The 25766-nt window shown below is 35.3% G+C and overlaps 2 protein-coding genes across 3 annotated transcripts in view; one reads left to right on the top strand and one right to left on the bottom strand.

Moving 5' to 3' along the window:
• Positions 1 to 4804, top strand: part of Decr1 (2,4-dienoyl-CoA reductase 1) — a 37627-nt gene extending 32823 nt beyond the window's left edge. The window contains exons 7-10 of one of the 2 annotated variants that reach the window (XM_004841963.4): positions 628 to 700; positions 2941 to 3087; positions 3632 to 3694; positions 3807 to 4804. In XM_004841963.4, coding sequence (XP_004842020.2) covers positions 628 to 700; positions 2941 to 3087; positions 3632 to 3694; positions 3807 to 3866 — 343 coding nt within the window. In that variant the 3' untranslated portion in view covers positions 3867 to 4804. The remainder of the gene's footprint in view (positions 1 to 627; positions 701 to 2940; positions 3088 to 3631; positions 3695 to 3806) is intronic. The other variant, XM_004841964.4, reaches the window with a different exon arrangement.
• A 4606-nt stretch (positions 4805 to 9410) lies between these two features.
• The window catches only part of Calb1 (calbindin 1), a 31796-nt gene continuing 15440 nt past the window's right edge, over positions 9411 to 25766 (bottom strand). Inside the window, exons 6-11 of the mRNA XM_004841961.4 lie at positions 23285 to 23362; positions 20854 to 20909; positions 20729 to 20768; positions 20549 to 20602; positions 11486 to 11557; positions 9411 to 11161 (exon numbers count right to left, since the gene is read on the bottom strand). Coding sequence (XP_004842018.1) covers positions 11048 to 11161; positions 11486 to 11557; positions 20549 to 20602; positions 20729 to 20768; positions 20854 to 20909; positions 23285 to 23362 — 414 coding nt within the window. The 3' untranslated portion in view covers positions 9411 to 11047. The remainder of the gene's footprint in view (positions 11162 to 11485; positions 11558 to 20548; positions 20603 to 20728; positions 20769 to 20853; positions 20910 to 23284; positions 23363 to 25766) is intronic.

The following is a 25766-nucleotide window of genomic DNA, read 5'->3' on the forward strand; positions in this document are numbered from 1 at the left end:
TTTTATTTTGCTACAAGACATTTAATAAGATTTTATTAGATTCCTATTTCCTTTGAAGCCCAGTTCAGTAATTACATTAAAGCCTAGTTAAACATGGATGTGGTTAATATTTTAAGTCTAAGTAATCCATCTCTTATTCAGTTAAAGTACTTGTGATGTTGCAGACATTGTAATCTAATGCACAGGGCTATAAGTCAAATCTTATAAATGTGAACTCGAATTCCACAAAATGTGAAGGAAAGACATGAAGTTCTCTTTATTTTTCTGTGAGTAATGAATACGCACTTAAAAAAATCTATATTGATATTGGATTTCTTGTGATAAAATGTAAATGATAGACAGTGTAGCTAGTAGCTAAGGACAATAAAACATAAGTGGTAGGGGGTAGAGCAGAGTGATTGAAGACACAAACTCTGGGGCTAGATAGGAAGTTTACAGGTTAGCTATAAGATACGGAGAAAATGAATTAACCTTGCTGCATTTCAGTTACCTTATCTGTAATTTAAGGAAAAATTATAGTGTATAACTTTTGACTATAAACTCTGGCATGAAGTGAGTCTTGGTTATTTGTGTTTTTAACATACAGCATAATATTTGAGAACTTTTTTTGTCTACTTTAATTTTTAGGTCTCTTGCAGCAGAATGGGGTAAATATGGAATGAGATTCAATGTAATTCAACCCGGGCCTATAAAAACCAAAGTAAGTTTTAGTTGGCTTATTATAACATTTGATTAAATGTCATGATTAAACGTAAAGATTAAACGTAATGATTAAAGAATGAAATGGTGACAGATGCGCTCTGATTGTGTCTGATGGACTTTCCAGGGAACTCTGGCTTTGAAGTTCCCTTTTAGGGAAGAGACTTTTCCCATTGTCCAGTATAAGAAATAATGGCCTAGCCAGGGTGGTAGCAGCTGTGTAACTTCGTGATAAGGCCTATTTCAATGGCTTAATCTCTTAGGATCTTTCATGTCATCAATTTTGGCAATTTTTCCAATTTGCTTCTGTTACTGTAAATCTGTTATTGTCCCATGTTTCTTAATTTTCACCATATTTTGAGATTCTTAATACTTTGACTGACGTCCCTTTTTCTCAAATTATGGAAATATAACTATATTTTTAGTTTAAGAGTTGCTCTAGAAATTTGTCATGAGGTGTGGCCTTGCTTTTGGTAGCATTTTCTTTGACTCATGCCTGTGCTTTTTCACATTCAATTATGCATGTCATCTAACTCCTACACCTGTCTGATTAAACATCCTTCTGAAAGCATGCATTTCACCTATCATTAATAATCCCTGCACATACTCACTGCAACTCATAATTATCACTAATGTTGCTACAGATGTTGCACAAAGTGTCCACAGGTTCTCTCTTCTCTCCCATGAACCCCAAATAACTCCACTCTTACACTTGTTTTGTTTTCAAGTTAAGCAAGAATTTATAATTCCAAACTGAGAGGTAGCTTTGAAAATACAATCAAAATGCATAAACGTATTAGAGAATAACATTAGAGAATATTTTGGTGGTGGGTAGCACTGGGGGTATTAAATATCAACATGGAAATTACTATATTTGTTTTATTTAGCAGTTTAATGGGTGGAAAATGGAAAGAAAAATCACCTGAGTGAAATTTGATTAAAGATCATATTTTTCCAACATTTGAATAATAAAAAGTCTGAACACATTAGTGGAAGAATACTTCCAAAGCATATATTAAAGTGCATGACTCCAGGTGGTCCAGTGTTAAGCATAATCAGGAAAGAACTCTGTATTCCCAGAAGCATCTTTCTTGGACGTCAATATCTAAGAACCATCATGCACATTTTATGTATTTGTTGAGTACCCACAGTGTGCAACAGTACTGAGAAAGATACAGGAATATTTGTGACAAAGTGCTTGCCATCAAGGAACTTGTATTCTAGCAACAGAGATAAGAGTTGTACACAAATAATAGATATGTAGTCTTGAAGAGATTAAAAGAAAGCTGGAGTATAGAAACCCTGAAGTGAACAAGGTACAAGCAGGATTGAAACCAAAGCTACCATTTGTCCTGGCTGCTTTATACCTGGCCAGGACAATTGGAGGGCTCTCCAGGAGCCTTGAGTGCTTGCTGTGTCTTACACTTGTATCACTGAAGAAAAATATCACGTAGTCTTCAAGGCTCTAGTACAGAAGGTTTCATTCATTTTTCTTAATCAGCTCACATCTATACATTTTCCCGGTCTGCTCTTGCATATCATCAGCATAAGCAAAAATTGTTTATCTCATTTAATTATTATTTTTGTCTCCCTAATATCTACTTGAATTTAATCTTGCTTTCTTATCATTTTGACTGCTTCATTACTTCTTATTTTCTTCATCTATAAAATACAGGAGTATAGTATCTACACTCTGTTTGCTTCAAGGTGTTGTTAGGAGGATTAAGTGAGAAGAAACAAGAGAAAACACTGTCATATATAAAGCACACAAATCAAAGATGGGCTTTCCTGCCCAAACAGAAGAAAGGGACTTCCTCCTAAATATTTCCTAGCTGAGTTACTTTCCTGTGTTTAATAAATGAAATAACAGTAGTACCACCATCTCCACCTCTCTAAGCTTGTCTGTATTTCAGAAGATTTTTGTATACATTTGCTCACGTGATGCTTACAACGGTGTGAGTTAGCTAAGGTAGATGTTCTCATTTTCTAAAGAAGAAATGAAACTAAAACATTATATTCTCTATGAATGTTTTTGAAGGTCAAATTTAGGTAAAAATGACCTGTTTGAGCCTAAAGTGAATGTGACAGAATTTCATAAAATTCTATTACTTACAGGGCTAAAGTATAAACAGGGTAGTATATAGTAGCATTCTATTTTATGTAACTTGTTTCTGAAGTAGGAAAAGAATTGTATTTAAACACACACACACATACAGCCTAATTGTTTTCTTAATTTCTAAGGGTGCCTTCAGCCGTGTGGACCCAACTGGAACATTTGAGAAAGATGTGATTGACAGACTTCCCTGTGGTAGGCTGGGGACTCCAGAAGAGCTTGCGAATCTTGCTGTTTTCCTTTGTAGTGATTATGCTTCCTGGATTAGTGGTGCAGTAAGCATTGTTTTGTCTCTTGACTTTTTGGAAGGTTGGGTGGGCAGACCTATCTTGGAACCAATCCCAGCAAGGGTAAATGTTAAATATAATTTAGAGTATTTACTTAGCTGCAAACAATACAGAAATATTTTATATATTTTCCACCTATAAAGTTTATTGCTTGACAAATGAATTTTATTAAATGTACAATGGCTCAGTAGACATGGCTTTAAGAGGATCTTTAAGACTGAATAGAATTTCAAAATTGTGGAGATGTTAGAAAAAGGATTCTAAGACCGGGGAATTAGCTCAGTGGTTTCGCCGCCTGTTGCACAAGTGCAAGGACCCGAGTTTGATCCCCGGTACCAAAAAAAAAAGAAAGAAAAAGGATTCTAAATAGGCTAAATCAGTGTAGGTTTAATCATAAGTATTATTCTTTAACACTTGGGCTTTGATTGAAAGTGCCAAGGAGACATTTCGTCCAATTAGAATGTGAAAATGGATAATAGTTCAGAAACTTTTAAGTGAAGTTAGTTTCAGAGTTTTTAATATTTTGTTTCAGGTCATTAGATTTGATGGTGGAGAGGAAGCATTTATTTCAGGTGAATTCAACAGCCTAAATAAGGTAATGCCTTCTTGTGTATGTGATGCTGAGATTTAAAAGTGAGGATGCTAGGATGCTGAGCTTTAAAACCGTATGAGAACCTCATTAAATGGACATTTTCTTCTCCTCTCAGGTCACCAAGGAAGAATGGGACATAATAGAAGGACTCATCCGAAAGACAAAAGGCTCCTAGGTTACTCTGGCCCTCATCCAAGACGTAGTCCAAATTAGGGCCCGGAAATGATACAAACTGACTGTCATCTTTTGAGTATTTTCAATTCTAATAGTGTTTTAATTACCAAACATTTGCTGACTGCTTACTCTGTGCCAGGCTAGTGGTAGCCTTTTGTGTATTTAAATATACACAAAGGAGGATCACCTCTTAAGTTTTTTTTAAATGCACGAGATTGGGTAGAATCTTTTTTTTTTTTTTTGGTACGAGGGATAGAACTCAGTACCTTGCGCTTGTGAGGCAGGCAGAGGCACCACTGAGCTAAATCCCCGGCCCCAGGGTAGACTCTTTGATAGAGGTAAAAAGTGCTTTGAAGTGTAGAGCAAGGAACAGGTTATTTGTAATTTGGAAAATCAAGAAACACCTAAGGGGGAAGTAGCATTTCAGTCATGTATTTTAAGTTGTGAAAAGAATGAAATTAAAAGGTCTACCATAGATTTAATGGACTCTTCCTTTCCAGTATATTTCTTTTCATTTATACTTATGAATTATCCTCTCTAGATAGCATTATAGTAACTCAAACCTTACATTCTTATGAGAACCTATTTTGTACCCAGTGCCTAATAACCTATAGCTCTTTTCTGCTGAAACGTCAATATCTAATCAGGTAGATAGGCCTGTAAATAATTACATGTGATACATTGTGATAAACATTATTCTAGCAGTATTAAGTATGGAGGATGAAGTAGTAGTTCATTTTGTCTCTGAGTTTAGAGAAAATTGCACCTATGACATAGCATTCCATCTCAGCTTTAAAAGAATAGATTTCCCTGGATGGAGAAGATGAACAAAGCTCATGGAATATTTTTTGTGTGACTTAATTAAATTTCGTATTTGTATTGGCTAATTTGTAATCCTGTGAATCAGACAATAAAAAACTAAAGTCTTAAGCCTAAAAACTTATAATTTTGAGCCTATTATTTTTAAAGTCCATTTTGAATTAATAGGAATCACTCATACTGTACTTGCTAGACTGATTGTCTCCACTGCACAGTTTGCCAAGAGGGGACCTGCTTCCCTTTTTCCTCATTTGAAAAGATCTACAGAGGAATTCACCTTTCCTATTTGAATGAAATGCTCTATGCCCCTCATGGGAACTCTTTATACATTAACAGTTAATTTTGTACCTAAAACATTTCTATTATGGATAATGAACAAACAGGACAATGTTTTAGGTTTAGAATAAGGAACCTTGTTTTGTACACTTTTTTTGTAGTCTTTTAGTGCAGATACTCAATCTCCATTTACCTCTAACATTAATCTTTATTTTCCTTTCACTCATTCACATCTTTCTTCTTTTTTAATTGTAAGTATTTCTTGTAGTGTTAAAAAATAAAAAGCACCAATAGTTATATGACCTTGTAGTCTTCATTATTTTTTTATTTGTAAAATACAAGAGTATACTATTCATACACTATCTGCTTCAAAATGTTGCTACGAAGATTAAAGCACACAAATAAAAGATGGATTTTCTTGCTTTTTGTATCCTTTTATTTTTAACATGACTATCATAGAGAAAGTAAGAATACAAAGAAAAACTAACCCCTAGAAGAAAATGTTTGTTAATACAGTTAACACTTTGGAATATTTATTTTCTACCTTTGCTTTTTATTTATGGAAGTAGGTTGTGTGTATATATTTTACAGTGTCTATTGCAATCCCCCTTCACAACTAATATTCTGTAGCAATTGTTTTGAACTCTTTGTGGAATATACTTCTGTTTTTGGGGTTTTTTTTGGTACTGGGGATTGAACTTGGGACCTTGCTCTTGCCAGGCTGGCGCCAGAACCACTGAACTAAGTCCCAGGCCCCACTTCTGTTTTTTTAAAGCAATATACTTATTTTTCTATTTCTTGAAATTTTCCAATTTAGAAAGTTTGTTGACTTTCTTCCATGAATAATGTTTTAGCACTCTTACCCCATTTCCATACTCACTTTCCAGTTCCTGCCTTTCCTGCCTACTTGTACATAGATGCGGATACATGCTTCCCCTCCACTGATTCTACAAATATATCTATATCCTATTTTTGATTAAATATTGTATTTACATTTTTATAGTTTTAAAAATATTTTCCTCGATATTTTCTCAAACACCTTTTCTTTTAAAAGTTCAGATTATATATAATGAATCAGATCCTTTTTTGTAAATATGATACTTAGTGGTCTATGATTGATATGTAGCACAATTTATTTTATTCTTTACTCTTCTATTTAGTTTTTAAAAAAGTAAAATAACTTTTTTTTCAAGGATGCTTGCTGTTACCTCTTTTGCCAATACATTTTAAAAGTTGTTAATATTATTTTTGATTGACAAGTCATAATTGGGTACAATTATAGGGGTACAACTGATTATCTGATAGCTGTACCATGTGGAATGATTAAATCAAGCTAATTAACATATCCGTCTCCGAACTGACTTACATTTTTTTTATTTGTGAAATATCTGGAATTTACTCAGTTATTTTGAAATATACAATACTTCATTATTATTTTTTATTTATTTATTGGTACCGGGGATCAAACTCAGGACCTTGTGCTTGCAAGGTAGGTGTGGCACCACTGAGCTTGAATCCCCCACCCCTACAATACTTCATTATAGACTGTAGTCACCCTGCTGTGGAGTGGATCTGAAAGACTTTGGTCCTGTCTGAAACTCCTTCGATCAACTCCCCATCTTCTGCCCCTTATCTCCTAGAAGCGATTGTTCTACTCTCTACTTCTGTGTGTTCAACTTTCTTAGATTCCACATATAAATGAGATCATAATTTATTTTTAGTTTTCAGTATTATAAATAAAACTATATGAGCATCTTTGTACATAGAACATTTTCCCCATGACATTTCTAGAAGTAGTATTATTAATCAAAAGTTATAAAGCTTTTGCATTCCCTTGATACACATATCCAAATTTTTATTTCAAAAATCAAGCAGTGCAATTTCAACAAATACCTGCCAAGAATGAAGACTATTTGCCAATTTTATAAGGAAAAAATGATAGATCCTTTAAAAATACACTTCATTATTAGTGAGTTTGTATTCATCTCTACACTTGAGAATTTCATGGTTGCTATTTTACCTGTTGCTATCTTTTTTTTTTTTTTGGTACTGGGGATCAAACTCGGGTCCTTGCACTTGTGCAGCAGGTGGCGAAACCACTGAGCTAAATCCCCGGCTCACCTGTTGCTATCTTAATGGGGTATTTAAAACTTCTGATTTGTATGAGCTTGTATGCAGTTTTTTCTTGTAATAGTCATCTGTCAGAGTTTCTCTTATATATTATTGTAAGAGGTAGATGAGGGAGCGAAGCTTGTAAGCATGGCAGAAAGCATCAAAAAGGATTTCCCCTACTAAATTTTTTTTTTGAGTCTGAAAGAGAAGCAAACATTATTGATGTATAATCACTACCCTCTATGACAGACCACTGTTGGAGTATAAGCACAGCAATGTTTTGTCCTAAAAATTATTGCTGTCACTCTACTTAGTACTCTTTTAAGAGTCCTGCTTTTATTGCACTAATGGAAGAGTTAACAGTCAATTAAAGTGAGGTTTATTGCTAACTGTGTCGCTCATCTTACAATTAATGTGACAGCCTCCAGGAAATATTTCAAGTATGAAATGACACTCATTGTTTGCTTATTGTTCTTGTGGAAACTAAAGCAGCAAGAATAAAAGTGACTTTGAATAATAGAATTCTAGAACTGGAAAAACCTTAGGAGATACTCAATTCTTTCATTTTGCAACGGAGGAAATTGCTTATGGCTCGAGGAAGTTCTGTGACTTTTTCTAGTCACACAATTAGTCACGCTCATGTCTGTGCAGCTGATGCCTCTGGAGTTTATAATTTAAATCAAGACGATAACAACAGGATATTTATAAAATACAATCATATAGCAAAAGCCTTTAAAAATAAAAAAAAATCCATTATTTTTTAACTTTCAGATTTAAAACTGCACAAATCACGAGTTATTACAAAACAAATATACACATGTAACCTCTGCCCAAGTCGAGAAAGAACATCACTAGGATTCTAGAACCCTCTCTCCTCCTCTTCAGACTAACCGCTATCTTGACCTCTAACACCATAATTAAACTGCTTTTGGAAGTTTATGTAAATAGTATCACTTAGAATGTATTCTTTAGTTTGTGGCTTTTCTTTTCTGCATAGCAATTGCTTATGTGTTCTCATTGTTCTGTAACATTCCTTTGATAATAAGGTATATATTAAATGTAGTTGTTACATCTGCTGTTGATGGACATTTGAGTTGTTCCTAGTTTGAGACTCTGCCAAATCCAGTGCTGCTGTGAACATGCCTATTCTTTGGGTGAAAATACATATACCTTTCTCTATTAGGCTGACAATATTTGAAGTGAAAACTGCTGTATAAGGTGTGGATATGTTCCAGTTTAGTGAATACTGCCAGGTGATTTGGCAAAGTGTTTATAATTTAACATGCCATCAAGCAGTGTGTAAGAATTCCCACTGTGCTACATCCTCACAACACTTAGTCCTTATTGTTTACCTTTTTGACAAACATATAGTGGGATCTATCTTTTTTAAAATTGTCATTTGTCCCACTTAGTGAGAAATCGGCTGCTTTTTTTCTTTATTAGACATTTAGGTATCCTAAGATGCCCATTTTACTTTCCTACACATTTCTCAATTGAGTTATATTTTTAATTGATTTTTAAGAGTAATGTTTATTTATTTTGGCCATGTGCCTTTGTCAGTTATATTGTTGGAAAATCTTCCTCCCACATTTCACTCTTAGTGTTTTTTCATAAACAGAAGCTTTTATTTTTAATGACCACAATTTTTCAATCTGTCCCTTCTTAATTGATTAAGAAGTATTCCCATACCTGTGGTATCAAAGAGTCTCTTCAATGTTATCTTCTACATACCTTCTGCATTTAGAGTGGAACTAAACTTGGAATGTACTTTGTGATATGAGGTAGCCATTGTGCTGGCAATCTTGCATTTACCCTTTTAGATTCCTTTTTTTTCATTGACCCTGTTTTCTGCCTCAACAAGCAGACTTGTTCAAATCCACCATGATAATATTGGTACTAAATTCATGTTTATTATTGCTAGCAGCTCTCTAAAAAAATCTCAGAATTACTACCATCATACTTTTCTGTGTTTGTTATTTCATTTTTCCATGTCGTCATTGTAAGAATCCCAAACCTGACATAGGTTCTATGTATATTTTATAGTAAACAACTATTTTTCTACAGATAAAATGTAGGAAAATCCTGTATATTCCATTGGAGAATTTGCATGAAGTATTTGAAGTTGGGAAAAAACCCTTCAAATATTAGAATATTAAAAAAAATCTTTGATTGTTAATCTTAATGTCAGAGACATTCCTTAATTCAATGAATTATCCAATAATTCACTAAGTTGTGTGCATTTACTCCTTATGCTACAATAATTTGGACATCCTACATTTCCAGCTGGATTAATTATGGATTTCACGTTAACATTTTGGAGAAGAAACAATAGAAAACATAAAGGATATTTTCTTTATTTATTCTTTGTAATTAAATTCAATCTAATATCAGTGCTTCCATTTATACACTGCAAGCAAAGCCAATCTACCACTCAGATCAGTTGATAAATTTTATTTTTTGGTAGATCTTTTTTCTGTTTATTCTTAAGGGAAAGAGATAGCTCACATTTTTTTGTTAGTTTTAGGAATTGAAAAAATAAATGTTGAATTGGAACATTCAAGCTGACCCAGAACCATCATTAACTTTTAAATGGTAATTTCATAAATTCCACACAGACATTTCTCTCATTACTCTTTGCTCCATAGAGAATATAAAATCACCATCCATTACATGTCAACTATAACCAGTATAGGATATTCTAGCTACAATATGTGAAACTGTGACTTAGATGTGGGCCAAAGAATGTTTTGGAATCTCCTTTGCTAGATAAGATAAATGATTAAAGTAGCATTTCTTTTCAGATGCTATTTTTAACTCATTTGAAACTATTTGTAGATAGAAATAGAACTATTTTGAATGCTGATCTCAATATGAAATGTAGAATCCACAGAATACACAAAAGTATTGATGAGATAACATTCAGTAATCAGGATGCTATGAATTTTACATTAAAATTCAATTATGTAGTAAAAAATAGAGTTGTTATAGCTAGAAAAAAATATTTTCAGAGGCAGCAGATACCCTTGGTGAAATGAACAATTCTACATAGAAAGAAAAATCCAGGAAGTATGCAAACTAGACACCAGGATAGTTAGCATATTAAATTTAATCAGAGCTTACACACAATACGACATAAAACAGCAGTTACCAGAATAATTATAATCTGAAACACATGAAAATAGAAAATGGATTAAAGTCATACTCTGACAGTAGACTTGTTAGAAACAGACTTAGAATCAGATCTGTGTCACCTGCTGCTACTTTCCCTTGTCATATCAACTTGAGTCATAGTTTGGTATGGATTCAAGCAGTAGACATGTTGTTGATTAATAAACTAAATCTAGTGAGACTGTTAACTACATAAAGCCACAATTCAACTTTATTGGTATTTTGGTGACTATTTTAGATGAGAAATTTACATTTCTCCTAGTATTTGGAAACATATTAGTACTTTGTGGGACAGTCCCATGATTGTTTCAGATAAGAATGGTTTGGGGCCGGGGATTTAGCTCAGTGGTTCTGCCACCTGCCTTGCAAGCGCAAGGTCCCGAGTTTGATCCCCAGTATCAAAAAAAAGGAATGGTTGGCTTGTCATATATAGTTCTCTTATTCAGTGATAAATGTGCATTTGTATATCAGAGATTAGAATTTTAGAGATTAATCTTGGTTAAAATTTTCAGGGGCATCTTCATGGCCAATTGTATTTATAAAAGCAAGAATATTTTAGGTTATTTTTAATTGCGTATACTGACTGACCTAAATATAGACTTTCTCCTTTTCAATCATATAGTTACAAAAACTGTACATTACAAACAGTATAGAAACAAGCAGAAAAGAATGTGCCACACATCCTGGATAATTGTCTATAGGCAGTAAAATTTACAGATATAAAAGAAAATACAGCCTACTCCTTTATAGTGCACAGTTATTTTTTTAGATACAATGTATCACTAGCAAGTGGTTGTAGCCCCAACTCTAGTTGTCCCCAGCAGAGAGAATAAGGGCCAGATCTGTTCGATACAGCTTTCCTCCATCCGACAAAGCCATTATGCTTTTCTTGTATGTTGGAATATTATTAATATCCAGATCCTATATAGAACATAGATGACAATTTAATCCAGTTAAATATGAAAGCTAATTAACCATTACTAACTGATAAAATGTGAGATGAAACTACTTGTTATATCAACTCAAAAGAGCTGGATTAAATTCTTATGCAAATGTGAATAATCACAGGATTGTTCATAAAAAAAATCTTTCACAATTACATGGATTTAGCCATAAACAATTCAATTTAAGAATTAAAATCTACTACTCATTTATAAATTTTTAAAGTATATTTCCAAAATAAATGTGGGGCTGCAGAAACATGAAGATAAATAAGATAAATAAGAAATATAGTAACTAAATTACCTGTTTATTCTTCTCACACAGATCTTTCAGTAAAGCATCCAGTTCATTTTCATCTATGTATCCATTGCCATCCTAGGGGAAGAGAAATAATCAGTACACAACAAACTCCATCCACAGTAATAGGGAATGAAGTAAAATGGAAATAGTGGAATGCTCAGAAAATCTCCTGCAGGTGTTGGCAGATGTTCTAACGTGTTACATCAGAGCCTCAACACTTCTAGCTGCTCCAAAGTTGCAAAACAGGTTAGTTGACACCCAACACCTTACATTTGTAAGATACTTTCACGTTTAATATTTCACTCTATTAACAATATTATCTTCATTTGGAGTAAGTAGTCTTAAATGTATTTCTGTGACAAGTGGGAACACTGAGGTCTGAAGAAGCTATGAGACTGACCTGATGTCACAACAAGAGGTGGCAGGTGCATTAGAGCCTGAGTACAGGAGTAATTGGAAGAAGCCAAAGACATGAACTAGTGTCATCAATGACTTTCCTTACACACACAGTTTGCTATGTGGGAGGCTTCTCCAGAACATCGAACCCTAGCTTATTTTCATTCGTGTTGCAAGTGAATATCTCTTGTTTACAAATGAAGAAATTGAGGCTTGGATTTTGGTCCCTTGTTCAAAGGCTTGCAGCAGATAAATCATAGGGCAGGATTTGACACAGATGTGTGCAATATGGATGTAACATGGTACAATTCCCATGGAAAGAATTAATTGGTTGTACAATTTTAATAGCCTGTTTCTTTATTTTTAAAAATTTTTATTAGCACACGTTTGCAGTATATGTTTATATTCTTTGTGTGGAGTTGGTACATGTACATAATAATTCTTAATTTCTCTTTTCATTCTCGTTTTTTTAAAAATATGAACTTTGAGTTTCTATTTTGCCTACTGAATGCTTTTCAAAATTTCAAGGATCAGAGTCGCAGGGAACATGCCGAATCAGCCCCCTGCAGACAGGCAGGTCTGTGCACGCCCTACCGAGGTCCCCAGTCACACGGAAGACACCGAATCATCCCGCAGCAGACAGGCAGCCACCTGGTTCCTCACTACAAAGACGCAGAGGACACCAGACCACCAGACCAAGGTACTGAGTCCCGCTGCTCCCGGCCCAGAGGTAGGGGTTTCTGAGTGGCCGTCCCACTGCTCCTGGCCCAGAGGAAGGGGCTTCCAGGCCACCATCACTCCCACTGCTCCCGGCCCAGAGGTAGGGGCTTCTGAGCTGCCATCCCACTGCTCCTGGACCAGAGGAAGGAGCTTCCTGGCCACCATCCCTCCCGCTGGTCCCAGCCCAGAGGAAGGGGCTTCCAGACCACCATACCTCTCCCGCCACTCCCAGCCCAGAGGTAGGGGCTTCTGAGCCACCATCCTACTGCTCCTGGTCCAGAGGAAGGGGCTTCCTGGCCACTATCCCTCCCGCTGCCCCCAGCCCAGAGGAAAGGGCTTTTGGGCCACATTCTGTCCCACTGTTCCCAGCCCAGAGGAAGGGGCTTCTGGGCCACCATCCCTACTGCCACTCCCAGCCCCTGTACCACCTCTCCTAGCTCAGAGGAGGTGATCCACACAGGTGCCAAAAGCACCTGCCCCCCCCCCAGTTGAAATGAGGAAAAACGTAAATAAGTCTCAAAACCAGACTTCCAGATCACCTACAGCAACCCCAAAGGGAAATGAGATGGAACACTCTGATACTCAAACACCTGGACCCACTGAACTGGCAACAAAAGGGGATCTGGAAAAAATGAAATCACAAATAATTTCTCAGATAACAGGAGAAATTGTGCCCCTAGTGCAAGACATGATTAATAAAGCTAGAGAGGAGCTGAGGAACAGGATGGAATCCCAACATAAGAAACAAATGGAATCCATAAAACAGATGCAAATAGATTTCCAGGACATGAAAAACTCCACTGAAAGTCTACACAGTAGAATAAGCCAATATGAAGACAGAATTTCAGATATAGAAGACAAGATTGCAATTAATGACCAGGAAAAGAAAAATTGCTTCAAAATTATAAGGGAACATGAGAAAGCAATCCAGCAGCTGCTAGATGATGCAAAGAAGAATAACATAAGACTGATTGGGCTCAATGAAGAAACAGGAGAGAGTGGAGATGACATAAAAAATCTCTTCATAGAAATAATAGCAGAAAACTTCCCAAGCAGGGGAAAAGAGCTTGACATACAGATAAGTGAGGCATATAGCACTCCAAATAGCCTTGATCAAAAAAAAATCTACACATAGGCATATAATTGTTAAGATTCCAGAAACACAACAGAAGAACAAAGTTGTCCAAGCAGTCAGAGAAAAGAAACAAATCACATACAAAGGAAAGCCCATCAGAATCACAGAAGACTTCTCAACACAAACCCTCAAGGCAAGAAGAGCTTGCAGTGACATATTCCAAGCCCTAAAAGAAAACAGCCTCCAACCTAGATTGATGTACCCTGCAAAACTATCTTTCAAAATGGATGGAGAAATAAGATACTTTCATGACAAAGAGCACCTCAGGAACGTCGTGAATACCAAACCAGCACTCCACAAAATTTTAGACAATATCCTAGGAACAGACATTGAGGATCACAACCCCAAGAAGCAAAGCAGAATGAACCCATCTGGCATGACAAGAAATTAAATGGAAAGGGGGAGAACCCAACAAAAACAAAAAGTCACGGCAATGACAAGTCAATATGTTTCAATTATAACCATCAATGTTAATCGTCTCAATTCACCAATCAAAAGAAATAGACTGGCAGAATGGGTCAAGAAACAAATTCCAACAATATGCTGCATACAAGAAACACACTTAATTCAAAAGGAAGCTCATAGACTGAAAGTTAAAGGGTGGAAAACAATACTGCATGCAACAGGAACCCGAAAAAAAGCAGGAGTAGCTGTCCTCTTGGCAGATCAAGTAGATTTCAAACCAACACTGATTAAGAGAGGCAAAGAAGGACACTATATGCTTGTAAAGGGAAGAATCCAAGAGGAAGAGATGACAATCATAAATATCTATGCACCAAACACTAGTGCACCCAACTATATAAAATAAATACTAACAGACATGAAAAGTTATATATGCACCAATACAATTGTAGTGGGGGACCTCAACACCCCACTGTCACAAATAGATAGATCAACTAGACAATAAGTAAGTAATGAAATACTACAACTCAGCCGAACTCTTGAGGAAATGAACTCAACAGATGTTTACAGAGTCTTCCACCCCACAAAATCAGAATACGTATTCTTCTCAGCTGCACATGGGTCATTCTCAAAAATAGACCACATACTCACACATAGAACATGTTCATGTAAGTGCAAAGGAATTGAACTTATCCCCGTATATTATCAGACCATAGTGCGATGAAACTGGAGATCCATAGCAAAAAAACTCAAAAAATTTCATAAACATGTGGAAATTGAACAACACACTTCTGAATAACCAATGGGTCACAGAGGAAATTAAAGAAGAAATCAGACAGTTCCTTCAATTAAATGACAATGACAATACAACATATCAGAATCTATGGGACACAATGAAAGCAGTCTTACGAGGGAAATTCATAGCAGTGAATATGCATATTAAGAAAACAGAACAAGCCCAATTAAACAACCTGATGCTGAACCTCAAGCTTCTAGAAAAAGAAGAGCAGGACAACCCCAAAGCTCATACAAGGGAGGAAATTACAAAGATCAGAGGAGAAATCAATGCAATGGAGACTAAGAGAATGATACAAAAAATCAATGAAGCCAGGAGTTTGTTCTTTGAAAGAATCAACAAAATTGACAAACCTTTAGCCAACCTTGTCAGAAAAAGGAAAGAAAAGTCTCAAATCCATGCAATTAGGAATGAAAAGGGTGAAATTACAACAGACCCAGCAGAAATCCAGACGATCATCAATACTTGCTTCCAGAACCTATACACCAATAAGATGGACAACACAGAAGAAATGGACAGATTCTTAGATACATATGAATTACCAAAGTTGAACGGAGAAGACCTAAAAATTCTAAACAACCCAATAGCAACCAATGAAATTGAAAATGTAATTAAAATCTTACCAACTAAGAAAAGCCTGGGCCCTGATGTCTTCACTGCTGAATTCTACAAGACATTTAGAGAGGAACTGCTGCCACTACTGTTTAAACTCTTCAATGAAATTGAAAGGGAAGCAATACTCCCAAATTCATTCCTGGAAGCAAGCATCACCTTGATCCCCAAAGCAGAGAAAGACCCAACTGAAAAAGAGAACTATAGGCCAATCTCGGTAATGAGCATAGATGCAAAAATCCTTAATAAGATAATGGCAAACAGAATGCAGAAGACCATCAAGAAGATCATACACCCTGATCAAGTGGGATTCATCCCAGGGATGCAGGGATGGTTCAATATACACAAATCAATCAATGTAATACACTATATCAATAGAGCCAAGGACAAAAAACATATGATTATCTCCATAGATGCAGAAAAAGCATTTGACAAAATCCAACATGCATTTATGATAAAAACCCTACAAAAAATTGGAATAGATGGTCTGTACCTCAAACTGATAGAAGCCATCTATGAAAAACCAACAGCCAATATCATACTAAATGGTCAAAAACTGAAATCCTTCACACTCAAATCAGGAACAAGACAAGGATGTCCACTATCACCACTCTTGTTCAATATAGTTCTGGAAACATTAGCCCCGGCAATTAGACAAGAGAAAGAAATAAAAGGAATAAAGATAGGTAATAAAGAAGTCAAATTGTCATTTTTTGAAGATGACATGATACTCTATATAGAAGACCCCAAGAACGCCACCAAAAGTCTTCTAGACTTAATAACCAAATTCAGTGAAGTAGCTGGTTACAAGGTCAACACACAAAAATCAATAGCTTTCCTCTACACGAATGACGGACTCACTGAGAGAGAAATAGGGCAAATAATTCCTTTCACAACAGCATCCAAAAAACTAAAATACCTAGGAATCAACCTAATGAAAGAAATCAAAGACCTCTTCTCTGAAAACTATGGCACTCTGAAAAGAGAGATTGAAGATGATATCAGAAAATGGACAGACATCCCCTGCTCCTGGGTAGGAAGGATGAATACAGTGAAAATGGCCATACTTCCAAAACTGCTATATAGATATAATGCAATTCCAATTGAGATACCAGCAGCATACTTCATGGACCTTGAGAAAACAATCCAAAAATTCATTTGGAACAAGAAGAGACCCAGAATAGCAAAAACAATTCTAGGTAACAGAGACATGGCAGGTGGTATCACAATCCCCAACCTGCAACTCTACTACAAAGCTACTGTGATAAAAATAGCATGGTACTAGCAAAGAAACAGACTTGAGGACCAGCGGAACAGATTAGAAGATGCAGAAACAACACCAGACACACTCAGCCATCTCATCTTCGATAAAGGAGCCAAACACCCTCACTAGAGGAAAGATAGCCTCTTTAATAAATGGTGCTGGAAAAATTGGGTTTCAACTTGCCAATGACTAAAACTAGACCTATATCTCTCACCATGCACTAAAGTAAAATCAAAATGGATTAAAGATCTAAATATTAAAATAGAAACTCTGAACCAGTTGGAACAGAGGTTAGGTAGAACCCTTGAAGACATCGGTGTAGGAAAAGATTTTATGAACAAAACCTCAGTTGCCCATGAACTAGCACAAACAATTTAAAGACCCAATCCGAAAATGGGCATCTGAAATGAACAGACATTTTTCAGACAAAGAAGTAGAAATAGCAAATAAATTCATGAAAAAATGTTCAACATCACTGGTCATTCAAGAGATGCAAATGAAAACAATGCTGAGATTCCACCTCACTCCAGAAAGAATGGCTGCTATCATGAAATCAACCAATAACAAATGCTGGTGGGGCTGTGGGGAAAGAGGAACCCTGCTCCACTGCTGGTGAGAGTGTAGACTGGTGCAACCACTGTGGAAATCAGTATGGAGATACCTCAAAGAACTAGGACTGGAAGTCCCATTTGACCCTGCTATTCCACTGCTGGGGATCTTCCCCAAAGAATTAAAAGAATCATACCACAGTGATATATGTGCACCCATGTTCATAGCAGCACAGTTTATAATAGCTAAAACTTGGAAACAGCCCAAATGCCCATCAACTGGAAACTGGATAAAGAAAATGTGGTTTTTAAAAATAAAATGGAGTACTACTCAGCCATAAAAAATGAGAAATTAGAGACATTTATAGTTAAGTGGATGCACATTGAGACAATACTCTTAAGTGAAATAAATAGGACACACATGTATAAATACTGAATAGTTTCTCTGGTGTGAGTACCTGAAAGTGTAAATAAGGACTAAAGTGTATAATAGGTAATGTGAAATAGGAAGAAAAGGGACAAAGGGGAAGGAAGTGGGAGGGCTAGGGGAAAGGACAGAAGTGAATGGGATTAATATGAGAAAATGGAAAACTAGGAACAAAATCTTTGTAAATAGGGAGGACTGGAGGGGTTGAAGGGAGGGCTGGGCAAGGGTCAAAAATAAGAACCAAGAGAGACTATGTAAAGGTGCAAATTTCCAATGATGAATGTCATTATATTGTATACCTAAAATGTTCCAATGATTAGAATGAATAATCAATAATGTAAAATAGGAAGAAAAGGTCCAAAGGGGAAGGGGTAGTGGGAGGCGTGGGGGAAAGGAAAGAAGGGAAAGGAAAAATGATGAGAAATGGAAAAAATGGAAATAAAGTCTTTGTAAATAGGGAAGGGTGGAGGGTGTGAAGGGAGGGCTAGGAATGGGGAAAAAATAAGAACCAAGATGCATTATGTAAAGGTACAATTCCCAATGAGAAATTAATTGTGTTGTATACCTACAATGTACCAATAAAAGAATTAAAAAAAATTTCAAGGATCAAATTGTAATAAGAACAAACATTTAAGGCATTCAAATAGAAATGGAATAAATAAAAATTGTCCCTATTTGTAGGTAATATGACTTTTATATATAAAAATTCTAAAGACTCAAGAAAAAAACAAATTCAGTAAAAAAAAAGAATAAAACGTGAAAAGCTTAATCAAGGAGAGAATATTTGCAAACTATGTATCAGATAAAGTGTTACTTTCCATACATAGAAGGAATATAATACTTAAATATATAGGGAACTCCTATAATTCAATAGCCAAAAAATCCCAATAATCTTTTTTAAAAAATAGGCTAAAGACTTGACTAGACATTTCTTTAAAGAAGGTATAAAAATGGCCAGCCATGTATCTTTGGTGGGGCTGTGGGGAAAGAGGAACCCTGATCCACTGCTGGTGGGAGTGTAGACTGGTGCAACCACTGTGGAAATCAGTATGGAGATACTTCATAGAACTAGGACTGGAAGTCCCATTTGACCCCACTGTTCCACTGCTGGGGAATCTTCCCCAAAGAGTTAAAAGAATCATACCACAGTGATATATGTGTGCCCATGTTCATAGCAGCACAGTTTGTGATAGCTAAAACTTGGAACCAGCCCAAATGCCCATCAACTGGAGACTGGATAAAGAAAATGTGGTTTTTTTATAAAATGGAGTACTACTCAGCCATAAAAAATGAGAAATTAGAGACATTTATAGCTAAGTGGATGCACATTGAGGTGATACTCTTAAGTGAAATAAATAGGACACACATGTATAAATACTGAATAGTTTCTCTGGTGTGAGAAACTGAAAGTGTAAATAAGGACTAAAATATATAATAGGTAATGTAGGAAGAAAAGGGGCAAAGGGGAAGGAAGTTGGAGGGCTAGGGGAAAGGATAGAAGGGAATAGGATTAATAGGAGAAAATGGAAAACTAGGAACAAAATCTTTGTAAATAGGGAGGACTGGAGGGGTTGAAGGGAGGGCTGGGCAAGGGTCAAAAATAAGATCCAAGAGTGGTTATGTAAAGGTGCAAATTTCCAATGATGAATGTCATTATATTGTATACCTCAAATGTACCAATGATTAGAATGAATAATTGATAATGTAAAATAGGAAGAAAAGCTCCAAAGGGGTAGGGGTAGTGGGAGGGGCAGGGGAAAGGAAAGAAGGGAATGGGAAAAATTCTGAGAAATGGAAAAAATGGAAATAAAGTCTTTGTAAATAGGGAAGGGTGGAGGGTGTGAAGGGAGGGCTAGGAATGGGGAAAAAATAAGAACCAAGATGCATTATGTAAAGGTACAATTCCCAATGAGAAATGTAATTGTGTTGTATACCTACAGTGTACCAATAAAAGAATTTAACAACAACAAAAAAAATGGTCAGCCACTACATGAAAAGATGCTTAATGTCACTGATAACGAATGAAATGTAAGTTGAAACCACAACGAGACACCACCATGTACCTGTTTGAATGGCAAGCAAAAGAAAACCAGTTCTAGTGAGAATGTGAAGATATAGGAACCCTTGTACAATAAGTGAGAATGCGAAATGAAGCATCTACCATGGAAAACAATATGAAGGTACGTCAAAAAGTTAAGAATAGAACTGTCATGATTCAGCAATCCAAGTCCTGGGTATTTATCCAAAAGATCAAGATCTCAAGGAGATATTACCACTACATGATCATTGCTGTGTTATTCACAACAGCTAAGATGTGGAAATCACCTAAATGCTCATTATCTATCAACTATCTATCTATCTATCTATCTATCTATCTATCTATCTATGTGTGTATAATAGAATATTATTTAGCCCTAAAAAAGAAAGAAATGTTGACATATATGGCAAAATAAATGAACCTTGAGAACATTCTGCGAAATGAAATGAGTCAGTCACTGAAGGGCATGATGCCAGTTATATGATGTATTCATATTAGTCAAACTCATCAAAACAGAATAGATTGGTTGTTGTAAGGGTTTGAGTTCCTAATAAAAGGGCATAAATTTTCAATTATGAGAGATAAATAAGTTTTAACGATCTGCTGTGCAACATTGTTTGTCTAATGAACAATATTGTATCTTACACTTTAAAATTCAGAGGGTAGATCTTATGCTAAGTGCTTTTACCATAACAAAAATAAAAGAAGAAAAAAGAACAAACTTTTACCTGATCATATAACTCAAAAGCCTTATTGAATTCTTTCCCACACATTTTAATTCCCTAAGAGACAAAGAAAAGAGCAAAAGTTAAAATGCTACTAGTACACTTTAGTTTATTTTTCTACACAAATGTCCCACAGTCTGAGTTTTCAAAGAAAATATTTAAAGTGGAGGAAAAGTCAAGTACCTGAAATTTAAGAAGAAAATTCTCTTGCACTGGTAGTAACCTTTGAACAGAAAAATATGTTAGTAGATTTGGTTTTTGAATGAGGACCAGCTTACTCTAATAATATTAGCAAGTTCCTAACTCACCTGGCCATCTCAGTCAGTTCCAGCTTCCCATCATTGTTTGAGTCAAACAGTTTCAGCTAAAAGATAAAATTTTGTTTTTTTGTTTCCAAGAACAAAAACAAAATATTAGCTATTGCAGAATGATTTAATGAACGAAGAAAAACATTCAATTATCAAGCAACTTAAGTTATCAAGTATTTATATATATAGTGAAATTTTAGAAACTGACATGTTTTAAAACTTTCAAAGCATACTTTCAATTTTGTAACGTACCGATTGTCAAAGTTCATCAGACCATATGGAACATTGAAGCAGAGTAATAGTGGCCTTAACTAAGGCTTCTAGAATACCTTAACTCGTTTTTCTTGCAAATATTTTGAATGTGTATCAACATGTGGGAGGGATGGTGACTCCAGGATATGACACTCCTGAACTTCTCCAGACGATGGCATGAAGATAAATATTTACCTCTTCAGAGCACAAAGCAGTGCAAACAAAAGCACTAGACAGATAACATGAATAAGTCCTTAGAGAATAGAATTTCTGAGTAATTTTGTATTGTTTTATCTCCCATTAGGAGCTAGATACTCAGTAAAGCTCCTAGCTCTCCACTGTAGTTATGTCTCATACACTGAGACGTGTCAACTATAAACATGTTTGTACCCGTATTTGTGAAGCAGTCATACTTTTAAAAAGCAACTATTGCTAAATGATACAGAAGCAGTATATATGAAACACATTAAAATATATGAAATATGTATACTAAAAATGTAAAAAAGTAGCATTATTTTTGTCTTAAAGGAAAGGAATATGCTGAAGTTAGACTGAATATAGGTTTAATGAGGTCTTCCTAAGTAGGAAAGGAAGGCCACTCTGTGGCCTTAGCTGTTCTGAGAATTCTTTGTAGGAAGCAGATTTTTCAGGATCCTATACTGAAACAGCTTTTTAAAATCCATTGATCATATATTCTAATATTATGACATTGTCTGCTAAGACACTGAACAACTAGATCACAGTTTAGTGCCCATAGGGAAATATTTCCTCACTTATATATTTAAATTTTAATTAGTTCTTGATTAATTTGCTTCCTGTATTTGAACTGGTTTATGGCATTTAATCAGATATGCCAGGCCAATTCAACAAGGGGAAACTCCCATCTGTAGTTTTTGAAAGGCTGCTTCATAGACATCCCTCAAGATCAAAACAGAATAGAAAACTGATGAATGTAGATTATTGTCGATTTGCCCCCTCATAAAAGCAACCAAGCAAACAAGAATGTTTCAGAACTTAGACCTGCCCATCATGACACATAGCAAGAAAGTCTCCCATTTATTTGCTGATGCTATTGTGAGTGGAAATGTAATAAGGAATTAAAGAATAACATGAAAAACCTTTTTGGTTGTCTTAAAAATATGATTAGTCCCATTTTATAATAAACATCACTGTTTGGTGAATAAGCCAATAATAAACTCTAGAGCTTTGTTTTTGTTTTTCCAAACAAAGTAGGCCAAGAGGCTGAAAGTAAAGGTCAGCTACATTAAATATAATTGAACTCTGTAAAGATTGTTTCTCAAGATAACCAAAAGTCTAACTTCCTCAGCAATCTACTGAAGCATAGCAGCTTTTATAACATATAGCTATATTGTACGGGTTATTCATTTGAATCATGGGTAAGAATTCACAGTACCTTAATGTTAGTTAGATCATATATAAGTCTATGCATCTACTGGAGTTAAAATGAGCAAACTTCACCCATTCAGAACAAAGTAACTTCAAGGACAATGGTTTATTTTGTCTAGGACCTCATTAATTTATTTGCTCATTTGTTTGTAAAACAGTAGGAGCCTGTGTGTAAAGGCATTTTCCTGACTCTATAATCTGTATTCTATGATAGAGCTTGGATACACTATTTACCAAAGTATCAGGGTCAGGGTACGTTTGGATTTCCTCACCCATAGCACCAATATAATACCCCACAGTAATAAAAACTGAAAAGAAAAGAGAACCATTTTAAGTGGCTTTAATGACTAAAGTAGCTAGAAGTTCTCTTTAAGCTCTAAAAAAGTCTATGATAAACTAAGCTGTGATAAAAATGAACTTAGAACTTCTATATGAGTTTGAGGTGATATAACATAATTTACATATGTTATGTAATATATAGTCATAAGGCATATAACTTAATAATATAATTAAGATACATGGGCTGTACAAGAAAACAAGTCATCTTTTGAGAGGTAAAAATCACGTAGCTTTGCAGGAAAGGAAATGCTCATCAATTGAACCTTAAAGCCAATGCCTGATGTGTGAGCATTCTTGAGTATTTCAGTTTTCAAGTGAAATGATAGCTATGTGCCCACATGGTTTAGTTCACCCTGTGTAGCCTTGAGAATTGGCAAGAAAATAGTTCTATCTCATGAGCTCTTGGCCATAGTCTTTTCAAGATCAGTCTTACCATTAGGTCTGTATACTCGGCTAGCTTTGTGTCATCAACAGTCTTGTTTGCTTTTTCTAGCAGGTCCTTCAGAAAGTTCTGTTAAGACAAAGAACACTCAGATAAATTTCAGCAAGATGGACAGTCTGCCTCCATTTCAGACGCCTTGAAACATAACATACCAGAAATGCACAGAAAGCCTCTTTTGGAGGGTAGGACTAGGTCCTTTCCACAGAGGCCCTTAAGGACAAGACTAAAGCATGTTGTTCTTGTGATTTTCCAGTATTACATCTTCTTTTGACATATGTAATATCTGCTTTTTACTGAGACACAGTCTGTAGTAGTCCAAGCTATCTTATGCTTTTACAATTTCAATTAAAGAAGGATCTGGATCTTACGCTGTGTAGGAATCTGAATTCGAACTGTAAAAATCAGCCAATTCAATGGATGCTTTTCTACCAAAAGCTGTTTTCACAAGTAGTCATGTGACTTTTCGGTAAGAAATATAAGGGCCTTTCTCTAAACCTCTGCATTGTGTGATGGAACTCTAACTAATTTTACATTTTTCTGCTCTTCTGTGCTGTATTTACACATCATTTTACAGACAATATGAAGCCTGTTTCTCCAGAGGGCCAGTTGGTTAGCTTCTAGTTGTGACACAATCCAAAGAATCCTTAGTTAAATGCTTCAGTTGACTGTACAAATTCAAACAGTTGGCTATAGATGATCACATCTAATCCTTGAAGGATATATGAATAACACTGGAAATAGAGATTAATGTGGGAAGGGTGAAAAAAGATGATTATTAACTTGACAGTTGGAGCTAAGGAGCGAGTTTATCTTTTTTTTTTTTTTTAACAGAGAAATGAAAGCTTTTCAAAGCTTGCCATATAAATGACAGGGTACTTAGCATAAGTCTATCATTTTGTCCAGTGCTATTCATTCACAACTTTATTTTCTCAGAAAATGAATTAATGCACTTAAGGAAACTGCACAGTTATTGAAGCATTGGATTTCTTTGGTTCGGTAGTGGTTTATCTCCTTCCCAAAAGTACCAATTCTGCTGGACTGATTTGATTTTACTTTTCTCAAGGAAAGAGACCATTTCCTTGATTTGATAAATTTATTTTCACTTCAAACATACTGCTTCAAATTGAAACTGAAGTATGGAGAATTCAAAGTTATGTGGTGGGGGTGAATTTTAGTTTTGAGACTTCAAAGGCTTTTGTCAGAGATTAATTGGGTTAAAAAGTCTCATCAGAGACTAAAATGGTGGTCATAAAAATAGCCTAGGAGAAACCTTGGGACACCAAGATTCAAAGTCATGTCTGAGAGCAAAAGATGTTGTACTCTATTATGGATCTTAAAATTAGCTTTCTTGAAAGATCTATTAAAAAAGAATGCCAAGTTATCTTCAAAAATTCCCCAGGGAGGAGGACTTCTATTTAGAATCTCTTTCTGAGAATAAAATTTAGAACAAAGAAGGAGACTTTTAGAATGTTTTGAGGTCAGTCTTGGAAATGAACTAAGGGTTTCTTTCTGAACTGAGAGGATTTTAAAAGAATTTTTTGGCCTAAAAGAATAAAAACACAGTAGCTCCACTGTCACCTCACAGGCTGTAGTTGCAAACTGCAAGTGTGTAAAAGACATGGTTGCCAGTAACTTCACACTAAAAATGTTTACATTTTCTAGAGGCTGCAGTTGAATATAGTTCAGCAATTTTGCAATTGTACAAATGTCCCAGTTCCATTTATAAAAATGTGAATTCCTGAAACCATGTTGAGCCACAATTAGGAAAACAGTTTGATACTCATATTCAGCAGCAGAAGCAGCTCTCAATGAACAAAGCTTGAAGGTATGTGGGCTGTAGGAGAAAGTATTAACATTATTAGATATGCTGGGCCCAAACTTAGGTGCTTTTCCCAAGCACCTGTGTAATTTTGAAAAATTATCCAGTTCCTCTGAACTTGAATCTTTTTATGTATTGGAAGTGATAATAACTGTCTTACAAGTTTTCTGTGATGATTAAATGTTAAAATAAAATTTAAGCACATAGTAGTGTGTCTGCTATATAGTAGGTACATATTCAGGTCCTCAATAAATAATAGCTGCTTCCCTTTCACTTAATTATAAGAGCAAATTGTGTATTTCAGACTGAGATTTGAGGAAATGAGAGGAAAGACACATTTCTGAAAGGCTAGTAAACTGAATTCATGCATTATATGATATATAATATATCATATATATATATCTCACTTCAGTTTGCCAATACATCGGAGAAGAAGGTATCATCACTCTCATTTTCAAGATGGAAAACATTAGATAGACTGATGTAGACATTTGCCCCAAGGTAACTTTAATTTTGGATCTGTTTGTCTTTATGTCTCACTCCCACACCACTGCCGAAGTACCCATGTGAGATATGAATTTATAAAGTCATTTTCAAAGTTACAGTTTATCAAAAATTTAATTATTTTTAGATTTTGTAAATATTATTGGTGTC

The sequence above is a fragment of the Heterocephalus glaber genome, unplaced genomic scaffold (genome assembly GCF_053883595.1).
Source record: "Heterocephalus glaber isolate CG9 unplaced genomic scaffold, H.glaber_assembly_v1.0 deba00001553, whole genome shotgun sequence".
Lineage (NCBI taxonomy): Eukaryota > Metazoa > Chordata > Mammalia > Rodentia > Bathyergidae > Heterocephalus > Heterocephalus glaber.